The 11,891-nt window shown below is 42.2% G+C and overlaps 1 protein-coding gene across 1 annotated transcript; it reads right to left on the bottom strand.

Moving 5' to 3' along the window:
- Nucleotides 1-288: 288 nt before the first annotated feature.
- SUMO1 (small ubiquitin like modifier 1) lies at nucleotides 289-10,903 on the bottom strand. The gene is made up of 5 exons (XM_069781740.1): nucleotides 10,746-10,903; nucleotides 5,450-5,524; nucleotides 4,092-4,169; nucleotides 2,116-2,187; nucleotides 289-1,166 (listed from the first exon to the last, which is right to left on the bottom strand). The coding sequence occupies exons 1-5, from the start codon at nucleotides 10,755-10,757 to the stop codon at nucleotides 1,098-1,100; spliced, it is 306 nt and encodes a 101-aa protein (XP_069637841.1). The 5' UTR covers nucleotides 10,758-10,903; the 3' UTR covers nucleotides 289-1,097.
- Nucleotides 10,904-11,891: the final 988 nt, after the last annotated feature.

Raw genomic sequence — 11,891 nt, 5'->3', positions numbered from 1 at the left:
CTGCATTTTCAGTTTACCTTTTGTGCATAAAGTGAAGCTCTATATAACTGTACGTGAATATTCTCTAACAAGAGAAGAAACGGCTAGTAGTCTCAAATAGTCACCTGTAAACCAATCAGATAAGTATTTTACTAGGGCAAGTAGAAAAAAGTAATTTTTTTAAAAATGAGGTATATTTACAGAGCACATTTTTTTTTCTGGCTTCAACATATAGTTACTGGAAAAGCATGCCCTAATTATAACTTTTTGTGTTTGCTCATTTCCAAACATTTGAAAAGAAAATGCAAGTTGTTTATAAAATTGTTTTTCTTGTTTATTTTAAATGAAGCTGGTACAGACAATGTCCATTCAAAACCCACGTCCCAGGCCAAAAGGTACAAACAAGAGTGTCAAAGTAACACCAGTTGTCTGCTGTGAACATTCTTGCATGAATACCTGCGTGTACTAATTGCTATATGAAGTTAAAATGCTTCTGGGCTCTTCTGGCAAGATTTAAGAATCATTAGGGTTTTCAATTTTATGTCTTCAGCAAAGCCATCTCTGGAGCAAGGTACAGATGACAACAGTTCTAGCTTTTCCATTTCCAACTTGGTAATCTTCTTCGCTGGGCCATCAGCACAATTTAAGCAAAATAGCTCTGAGTTATGGATACACAATTTCTCCACAGTTTAGTTCTCTGAAAAACTTCATCTCGCACTGAAAGTTATAGTCCAGGAGTGAAACAGTCACACATCAAAACTTCAGGGCAGATATGGAAGTCATTAAGAACACTCGCCCACCTGGCAGATCTTACAGCCTTCGTGCCTGAAATGCACGAACCTAGTGAACATACAAATGCATGTGTGTACATGTATTTCTAAAGGGGAAGGTAGAAGGGAAGAGGGGAGCAAGGCTGCAGCTGGATCACAAAAGTTCAGCACAATGAAAACAGAAACAATAGTGTATAATGAGCACGAGAATTCAAAATACCAGACGCTTGAAAATAAACTCCCAGAGATGGGGTGCCAGTTTCAATTCAGTGTTGAACACCACATTACAAAAGAACTATTATTTAAAAATAAAAAAGGATTAAGGGGGAAGAAAACAAACAGAAGGATCTAAACTGTTGAGTGACCCCCCGTCTGTTCCTGATAAACTTCAATCACATCTTCCTCCTCCATCCCCAGCTGTGAGAACAGAGAAAAACAGCATATAATTGTTATAAATCTGGTGTACTGAATTCAGAGCAGGTCCTAGACAAGTTATACAATGGTTTGCTCCTCTGTTCCATCATAACTCATCAAAGGGGTGAAAAAAATTTCAGCCACCATCTCACTAGCCAACACATGATTTTCAGTCCTTTTCCTTCAGTATTATACATCTCAAAGCAAAAGCCTTATCAGTGAAGTCTAAATCTGCTTGTGGAGCAGTACCCATCAGCCCAGAAGCTGCTAGCTTTACCCTTCTCTAAATCCTTTCTTGGGCAACAGATGCACAGGAATGTAACCACATCATAGGGAATGCACCAGCTGTACAGCCACATGTACAGCACACTACTAGCTCACCACACAGCTAAGACCTACAGGCTGCAACTCAAAGCCTGTTTACAACTGTTCTCTCAAAGAGGGCAACTTGTTCAATTTCACAGTACACAAGTTTGATTTTTCAGGTGGTCATTATTATAAGTGTTTCTTCCTGCTTTGTCATAACAATTGGTGGAAGTCACTGGATAGCAGAAGTAACCTGTTTTCTATTTATTTACACTTTCATCTAATAAATGTGAACTAAATACATATTTATTCCGAAGTCACAGTGAAGTTCCAGCTCAACAACTGGGAACTCCCCTAGTTTTTTCTCCTCTCTGGTACACATTGACTACACCCTCCCTTCTGAGACAACATTACATATGAAGGTCCAATCAGTCTCTTTCTGAACTGCGTTATCAGCCTTATTAAAGATTCTAGTTGGACAAATATAGCCAGACTACATTTGACTAAATATAGTCCAAAAAGTTGGCTGTATTTAAAGAAACACCTTCAATTCTGGTTAACAGTCTAGCAGAACAGAGAAACTAACCAATTTGGTATTTAGTTTCCCCAGTGAATTGTGTAACACCTTTTCTAGAAAGAAACTCACCTCCTTGGGGGTATGATTATCAGTAATTCTCTGACCCTCGAAGAGGAACCTGAGTGAATTCATTGGAACACCCTAAAAAAAGAAACAGATGTACAAGAAAAAAACTTACTGAAACTTGCAGCTTTACAAGAAAAACATTTTCAATAAAAAAAAACATATGCGAAAGTCAAAGAAAGCATTAGTTCCTGTTACACAGGGAGCTCAGTTATTCTGTTGCAACCACATAGACTGCAAAGAAATGACTCTAGGAGCATGATAGTGCTGCAATGTTTTTTTTATTCCAGAGTCTCACTGGAGTTCTAGCTCAACAACTTGGAAGTAGTTTCCTTAGCTTCCCCCCCCCCCCATCTTTTTTTTATTCATAACTACTGACTACACCCTCCCTTCCAAGACAACGTTACACATGAAGGTCCTGTCTTTTTCTGAACTGCATATCAGCCTTATTAAAGATCCTAAGACAACAGGAGGAACATGATGTTTACTTCATGAGCTCCCACCCTTGCTTTCCCAATCTTGTATCACCATAGGCAGGAATAGCGACCTTTACCATTATCAGTTCTGCAAAAGCTCTGCCCTGGGGACAAGAAAGAGCAGAGCTGAGGGGGAGAAAGGAGCACCCCAATGGTGAATAAAGTTAAGTTGCAGTATGTCTATTGTACAGTGTGCATGTATTATGGCAGAATATCATACTTCACCTCAGTAGATGAGGCAAACACCTCATCTTTTTCTTCTCTTTCAAGATATGAGCAAAACAAATGCAAGTGAAATATGACCTGTTTTGTGCATCAATTAGATCTCAGAAATATTGTTTGCAAATAACTAGGCAGAAAAATTCACAGGAAATAACAGCTCTTCACACTGTTCCAACAACCCCTCTGGCCAACTTGGAACAAATGTCCATGGTCCCTTTACCAGAGAAAGGCTACCTGACACCAAAAACTGTATTGACTGCTGATGAAGGAAATCACAGACTTTCCAGAATTCAGCCCAGGAGATAGATATGGCTGTGTTCATTCAAACAATTACTTCTTTCTTAAAAGAATTCCACACATACATTTTCATCAGTCATCTTACGACTGCTGCATGAATGATTTCCAAGATCTTATTTTAAAATTTCAAGTTTTTCAAATGAATCACAATTTTAATCATTTGGATTTGGCTACAAACATTATCTGGTGTTTGATCTTTTCTTTCCTCCCAATCCAGAAGGACAGCAAAAAAGAACACATTCTACAAAGAACACTTCAATTGACAAGCTCAACTCGTCTCAAGGTATTAAGGAAAAACCCAAAGTATTATTTCTTATGATTATATCTCCTGAAGCAAACTCCAACACAGTTACTCAAGAAAAGGCCACACAAGGCATCTATCCCCAAAGCTGGGGGTAAACTAGGCCAGGGCTTCTGGAAATAGCAGCAGTGAATCCACAATACCTGCCACAGAATCTGGAAGTGAAGCTAAGTTTTTGTTCTGTAACAGTAGTTACTATTTACCTACATCCACAATTAATGTTGCAGATTTCTCTAACTTAAGGCATAACAGCTAGTGTTAATCAATTACCACATTAATGGCTGTAACAATGCCTAAGGCTGCTCTCATCATAAGCTGCAGTATTCTACAGCTTTAAGAGAACTTCGCTTGGAGACAGGAGATTTTACAGTAATTATAAATGCATGCCTGGGCATTTTAAAAGGTAACTTCTATGTCTTCTGAGCAGCCACTATGGATTTTCAAACAGCAATTTTAACTTACTACAAAATTCACAACTGTCTTAAATAGAAATACCTTTACTTGTCAAAAGAAATTAGGAAATCCATTATATTTGTACTGTTAGACACCCATCCTGCTTGTAACTAGACAGAAGCTTGATTGTCTCAACAAATGCTTTTATTTGAAAGAACAGTGAGAAAAGTAAAGCTAAAGAGTTCCGCTTTTTTATTTTCCTTTTAAAGACAGTGCATCATTGTTTCACAAACCTGTCTTTGACAGTATGATTCTTTGAGTTTCTTGAGGTGTGTTGTCATTTTCACCTTGAAGTGAATTTCACTGCTGTCCTAAGAACAGAAAAGAAAAAAGTTACTCTCTTTGTAGTAACTGTTTACTTTATCTATGCTAATTTTAAGACTTTCATTAAGAAAAACTTACATAAAACTAACATGGAATGCAGTTTAACTATCACTGTGCATACCTTGGCGCATCGTAACATTAACCTCCAGGATGATTTATCAGTCACTAAATTCATCATACACTTCCACAGGAAGCGCTATTTTAAAACAGATGGCATAGTATAGCCTTAGGGTCACTATTGAGGTTTTAGATTTAAAAGTACTAAAACCCATACATGGTTCAGCCTGTGCTTCCATCTTTACCCAGCTGATGTACTTATGAAATACAAACATACATATGCATGGGACTTCTGCTCTAAGATTCCGACAGACAAGTTAAAGCTTGTACTTCAAAATATATATGAAACCTCGTTCAATTAAAGTAATTATCTACAAGTTAGGATACAGGCAGACTTGGCAACACAACACCTACCTAAGAAGAAATCTTAGGTGTCATTATTCTATAGTCCTTCCTACCAGCCATAAGATAAAGTAACCACAACTATCAAAATGGCCACAGATAAAACAGACTGCAAGAGGTTCTATGCAAAAAGCATGCGGGTCACATTTAGCTTCTGAATGTGTTATCATCGCCAATTAAACCAGCAGAGGTAAGCTACTTTGTGTTAGCCCTACTTTAAGTCATCCATCTCCAGTCAACAGCACAGCAATGGCACTGATACTCCAGCAATACTGAGTTAAGTCATAGGAGCTAGGGGTTCTTTGCACAGAAGGACTTCTGTTCAAGAAGGATCTCAACATTCACATTCCAGCACAACTTGAATTCAGACTTATAATCCACCATTCACATCCACCAACAAGCCAACCAACAGAATCCTCTTCCTATCCCTGTCAAGAAAGCTAACCGCATGCTTAGTGTACTACATGAACTCTGAAGACCTGAGTTTATTGATTTTGCCACATATTTCATTCATATCCTTGGATAAATCAATCCCTCAATGCATCAGGTCCCCTAGTTGTAAGATGGGGATCACACTGACCAAATCCTGAGTCATAAGGATAAATTAATCAAGCTTTAAAAAAACCAAAAACCAAACAACCACACTAGAGAGAATACTAACATACATTACTGGCAATCAGTAAGTAGTTTAAGGCAGCGGAGGATCCACACTGAAGAACTGAAAGTATCGACTTCCATTTGTTCATTTCTACAATACAAAACCTCATACCTCCACCAAACATCAACAAGTAATTATGTAAAAACTCACCTGCCCAATGACTTTGAGTTTAATGTACTCCCCTTCTTTCTTATCTCCTAAGTCCTCAGCTGAAGGTTTTGCTTCCTGCAAGAAAAACATGAAAAAAATCTGATCAGTTCAACACTTCCATTATCTTCACTGGACAGTATGATAGCTGTCATCCTCCTTATTACAAGAAATCAGACTATCCAAGGCACCTTATTTCTTCCTTTCTGTGTGTGAAAATAGCAGTAACATAGTATTATGAAAGGCTGTCTGCCTGCAAAAGGTTTAATTAATGGTGGAAGAGCAACACTGTGAAGAACATAAGAGATAAAAGAAGGATCATTTGGAAATAGATGACAGATGCAAAAATAAGTAGCATGATTTTTATACCACTAACTCCTAGTCAACCAACAGACTGCAAAAAAGAAATACCAGAAGTGTACCAAAAGGCTTAGATATATGACAGAAAAAAGAACATCATGAGGAGAGTAAACAGAAAGCACTTGTGACACCCTACCAGTGTAAAGAGTGAGCCATGCAAACATTTTTCAGTCTATTGCATCAACAGTAGTCACTACTTTCAAAAGGATCATCAGCCACCTTTTCTATGACTACAAAACAACATCAAGTAACAACTTCCTTCTAGCATGTTTGTTTTAAGACCACAGCTCTTAAATGTTCTTAAAAGTTGCAGTCTAAGAACTATAGTGTTTTGATATCTTTCCAGGATAAGAATTAATTGTACAGACAAGTTTGATTCAACAACTTGAGCACTAAAGCTCATCAAAAGGGTTTAAGTATTATGTTCTGTAAGACATGAATTAAGGACATCACAGTTTTCATGTTAGCTGCTGATAGATAAGACAAGTTAGAGATCAAGTACTATTAACCCCATCCCTTGCCTGCCACTACATATTCTGGATCAGGCCTTTAGTTATGTTCCACTGCAGCACAAAGGGACTTGACACAGACACTGCCTCAAGTCCAGATGGTGCTCAATGAAGAAATCTTCCAAAGTAGTCAGAAACAAGGATACCCTGCTAATCATGTTTCAATCTTCCTTTTATATTTTATTGCTTAACACACTAGACAAAATAAGCAAAATATGTACAGGAGCCTACCATATATATTTTCCCAGCCCTAAAGGGACTTTTTGCTGCATGTATAGAAATATCCTTTGTATGGCTGGACTTGAACTTTAGGATCAAGCACCAAAAACACATACTAACCTTCTGTATTAAGTCCATCCAGATGGGTGTCTATCTCCATATTAAAATGGTAGACAAGCCTTTTCAAGCATTTTTTTTTTCCCCTTGAAGAGGTCAAATATGCACAACTACTTTGAATGTTAAAAGTTCAGGAAAGGGCAGGGGTGGGAAGTCTGCAAACACCTTCCCTATCTGTACCAGTCTCACTTTGGAAGAAAGAGAGAGGAAGTGCTCTTTGTATCAGTTTGACTCACTACCTCAGGCCGGATCCATTCAGTTTCTGTGATGACAAAAAAGTATGAGCCAGAAACTCCACCTGGTTTGAATACTTTTTGTTTTTTTAAATACCCACCTGGGCACAACCTGGATTGCTGGGACTGATTCATCACCCTTCAAGCTCAAACCCAAAATGACCCCAAGCTTTCAAGAAACTAGACTCTTACCCTTAGATCTCCAAGCAAGTCACTTTTGAAGTCTGAAAGGAGTCTTCACTGGTAATACAGTCACAGCAACTGCGCTCCCCACCAAAGGTTTCCCTTTCTAATGTATCTGAACTCTAACCTCATGGGACTATTTGCAGGAATAAAAATACACTGGTTTCCACTCCTGACTGAAAAAGAGAAAGAAAAACAAGAACCTGCGACTTGTTCTGATAAGTTGTGCAAAAAGCATTTTTATTGTCCGTATGTGGGATTACTAACCTCTAGGAATCAGAAAGAGATTCAGATCTCTACAGATCTGAAGCCTATAACTTAAACTATCTCCTGTTTTGCTATCACTGAAAGAATTTGTAAGAACATACTGTCCCTTTACATGACATTTCAGGTCAGTCACTGTCTTAGTTTACTTTGCATAAGAACCAAATTGCACAGCAGCCTATTATCCCAGTAATAGAGGCATTTGTAGTAGTTTATACAGTTCTGTGCATTGTAACAGATCTACCTACTTTGCTTTCCAAAACAAATCATCCTGTACAAGGTATGACAAGTCATCATTGCTACTATGACTGTGCCTCTGGCCAATATGAGTGGAAGGCAATGATTCACAAGATGTTTGATTCCTACCCTCAGGGAAAGAGGGCTCTAGTACCAAAAACAAATGGGGAAGCAGCAAACAGTAGAAAAAGCAGAGGGAATTGGAGTCTTGAAACACCATACCACAAAGGCAGTCGTTTAAAGCCCCAGCAACCTCTCACCCACAAAAGAAAACAGCTGTAGTTTCAGGAATAGAAAAATAAGATCAAATCAATGTTGACAATGCCAATAATTGAAGCTTAAAAAAGAGCAAAATATTTTAAATCACAACACAGCAAGACCCAGCAAGTCTGAAACAGCTCCCTGCATTTTGTCAGTGAACTATACTGCTATTCAATGCCAAATGGTAAAGCCAACATAAAAACACTTAAGAACAAAGAAAGCAAGGAGACTGCAAAGTTACTAAACTACAGGCATTCACTAACAAAATCCTGGATCAGCAATCTGCAAGGCAAGCCTCCAGACTTTTACTTGCACTGTGAAAAGAACTGGTGTTTAGAGTATCTCATGAAACAGTACATAAAAAAGACTACCATACAAACAGAACAGGAATACCACAACACTCCCAAGTTGTAACTTTTCATTAGATGCCTGAAGTTTTAAAGGCTTCATTCCACAGTTTTCCTAAACAGCACAAAATGAGGCTCCTAGTACCGTCTCACATTTATGTATCAACACTAAATTCATGACCGTAAAAAGCACCCTAAGTTTCTCGGATGAATCACACTGGTACTGCTATTGCAACTAATGAAACCACAAAACAAACACTGCAAGGCAGTATATTGCAAGTTTCCTCCTCCAATTTTCTGAAATGCTCAAACTTCAGTGTCCAAGCCTAAAAAACACCACCTTATACTCAGCACACTTTAGATAATCTTTAAAAAAAAACCAAAACCCGAAATTACTAGGGGAATTGGACTACAACACACTTCCTAACACAGCAAATAAACTCTTAGATTTGTTACAGGAGTGGAAAAATGCTTACAAACTACAACATTCCTTATTAGCAGTACATGAACAGGTAGAAATGGCAGCATCTAGGTTCAATTAAAGCAAAACCAGCCTGAGACCCTTGCAGAGAGGGGAAACACAATTTTGTCTGTTTCTGCTTAGATCCCAACAAGCAGCCATGTGTTTTTTGAAGTATGCCCTTCTTGCAAGTATTTTTACTTATCATAAAAGTTAATTTCCTATCAGAAATAAAGTAACTAAACCAAGTATGCATCTTTATACTAAAAAGAAAAGCCAAAATGATCATAACTGGTGACAAATTATGTCCTCTTAATTCCAGGGCCAAAAGGAAAGACACTGTAAGCAATCCACAATTTTGGGTAATCCAATTATTCCTGCAGGACTGATAAACAGAGGAATGAGATTTACAATGCTGCATTACCATACATTATACTGTTAGTTATTCATCTGTTTAGCTCTTGTTGCACAGTCCCCCCAGAAGTAAATGACAAGATATTATGTTTGCCTTATCTATTAAAAAACAAAACAGGGTCCTTATTCAAAGGCCTTTAAGATACATATCCAAAAAAGATTATCCCATACAACAAATTATACATACTTCAAGCAGTCCCAAAGAACAAACACGTATGTGTTTTAGCAGAACTTGCCTGGAGAAGGAATTACCTAATGAAAGCTGCTATGTGTTAAAACATGCCTCAGTTCACAAATGCAGAGAGCTACAGAGCAGGTCATGTGAATATCAGTCTACAAAATCTAGTTCAGAATTTGCCTTTTTTTTTTTTATGCAGCCACTTTTGCATATTTTACTACACTGGAAACGTGTCCTAATGCCAGCAATAGCTGTGCTCCCAGCTGCACTCTCACACTCAGAGATAGGCAGCAGCACCATCCTCACCAGCAGAGTTGCATCGTGCTTGAAAATCGGGGGCAGGGAGGAAGATCACCGGCACATACAGCAACGGTTTCTATTCACGGGTCATAATGTATCAAGCCTATTCCTCAAAGCTGACACAATATATAGTAAGCTTAGCTTTGTCTCTGGATACTTTTAATTTTCTGGCTAGCACCAGTACTGTTCTTGACTTCACAGCACTGCAAGAAACATTTGTAGATACTGAGAATGATTTTTCCCAAAGTCGAATCGTCATGACAAAGTTAGAATACACTGCCATATGAAGGCAATATAAAAAATAAAGCAAAACAGAACGTAAAATTAAAACTGGAATGCTGTTTTAACTTTCCACCAGCAGGTCACATAGCCTAAAGCAATAGTTGTAAGCAAAGGACTGTATACGTGCCACGCCAAGCAAGCCAGGAACTTGTGGTACAAGTAACTATTTAAGTCCTTGGTTGAGAAGTCAGAATTGACAGCAACGTAACAATGTACACGGACTGAAGGCAGGACAGAGTCTTGGTGAAGGACGGGGTGTTTAATACAGGCAAGGAACGCCCAGCTAAGGAAGTCTGGGGGGGTTTGCCCCCCTCCTTTCGCATTCCTAGGGCAAACAGAGGACCCGGCAGGTCCAGCCTAACCCGCACGAAGCCTGCTTCGGGGGAAGAGCATCCTACCACGCACCTGGGAAACGGAAAAAGAAAGGAAACAACTGCTGTGCATCACGGCTCACCCCTCGCCGCGCTCCCGGGTTTCCAGGGCCGGGGCTGCCCCGGCAGCGATCCCGGCCCGGGGCCCCGCGGAGCCGCCCCCGGCCCCCGAGTACGGCCCGCCTGGGGCCCGCCCCCGTCTTCCCCGCGAAATACCCTGAGTGAAGGGGAAAGGGAGATTAAAATTCGGGGCGGGGGGGGGGGGGGGGAGGGGGGCAGAGTTTGGCCGAGGTCGGAGATTGGCGCGCGCGCACACACAGACACACAAGCCCCGCGGGGGACATTCACCCCCCCCCCCCTCCCCGCACCCCCGCACCTCCCGGGCCGCCCCTCACAGAGCGCGGGGTCGGGCCGGGGCTGCCCCGCGGCGGGGCGGGCAGGGCCGCAGGCAGCTCCTCCCGCGGCCCCGGGGCCTGCCGCCGCCCGCCGCGCCGTCCCCCCGCGTCAGACGGCAGCTGCCCCCGGGGGCGCCGGTCGGTCGGTCGGGGCCGGCGGCGCCCGTACCTGGTCAGACATGGCTCGGCCCCGTTGCGTGCGGCAGGCTCGGCTGGGCCGCTGCAGGCGCTCCGCTCCTTTCTCTGCCCGCAGCGCAAACACAGGCCGCGGCGCGGGCGGGATTTCCTGTGCGCCTGAGCTCACTTCCCGCCCGGCCCGACGCGGCGCGGCTCGCCCGCCCGCCGGCTCCTCCCCGGCCGCACCGGGAGCCCGCGGGAGGCACCGCCTGCGCCCCCCCCCCCCCCCCCCCCCTCCGCAAACCCCGAGGCGCCGCTTCCCCGGGCTGGCCCCCACCGGCCCGGCCCCCGGCGGAGGCGGGGAAAGGCAGCCGGGCCGCGGCAGGGAGCGCCCGCCGCTCTCCGCGGGCCCCGCGGCCAGGCCCGGCCTCTGCAAGCGCAGGCGGCCCCCGCAGGCCCGGCTGCAGAAGGGCACCTGATGGCCTGCCCCGGAGAGAAAAAATAGGTGTTTTTATAAAGTCCGCTGGTCACAGGCAGCCTAGCGCCTGGAAGGATGGGTCTGCACGGCCGTTTTGTCCTGCCCCAGAGGAGCTGGGCCGCGTCACGTAACCCTTCCAACAAAAGCCGATTTTACAGCAAAAGTCACTCATTACACACACCTGTAATGACTCGCTAAGGTTGTTACTAAAAGGTATGTTTAACAACAAAACTCGCCCTTCTACTTAAGCACAGCTTGCATTTTTTTAGTCATTGGAACCACACAAGTAACAGGCCGCACGCATCGAGCGAATTTGCACAAGGGCAGTTGCATTTGCACAAAGTTTCTAGCGATACACCGTACTAGAACCAAACGGCTGTCCTGCTTCACATCGGCACAGCACAGCTATTTGCAGGTTTCCGCAAGAAGCAACACCTACACCTTAAAAAGATTACATTTAGACTGCAAGCTGCTTGGACTGCAGCATGTAGTGCTAACATCCATCTACAACAACTAAGGCAATTCCTGCATGGCATCGCTGCTAGAATAAGGGCACGCTTGACTCTAAGTGGCCAGTAAGTAGAAAAAACACATGCGAGAACCATAAAACCAACAACATTACTGTCAAATAAATGGATCAACAGAAGTCAGCCTCACTGAAACAGGAGATTCTTAACCTGGATGCTACTAGATCGGTTTTTAACTTTACCAGCTACCTTT

The sequence above is a fragment of the Haliaeetus albicilla genome, chromosome 4, assembly GCF_947461875.1.
Source record: "Haliaeetus albicilla chromosome 4, bHalAlb1.1, whole genome shotgun sequence".
NCBI lineage: Eukaryota > Metazoa > Chordata > Aves > Accipitriformes > Accipitridae > Haliaeetus > Haliaeetus albicilla.
Note: the sequence above shows the minus strand (reverse complement) of the source record. Positions and strands in the feature narration are given on the sequence as shown.

Excerpts from the sequence above, each read along its gene's own strand:
- SUMO1 (XM_069781740.1), bottom strand. Across the intron at positions 2,188-4,091 it reads AATCATACTGTCAAAGACAG|GGTGTTCCAATGAATTCACT; the intron begins GTTTGTGAAACA and ends TTCTTTTTTTAG. Across the intron at positions 1,167-2,115 it reads ATAATCATACCCCCAAGGAG|CTGGGGATGGAGGAGGAAGA; the intron begins GTGAGTTTCTTT and ends CTGTTCTCACAG.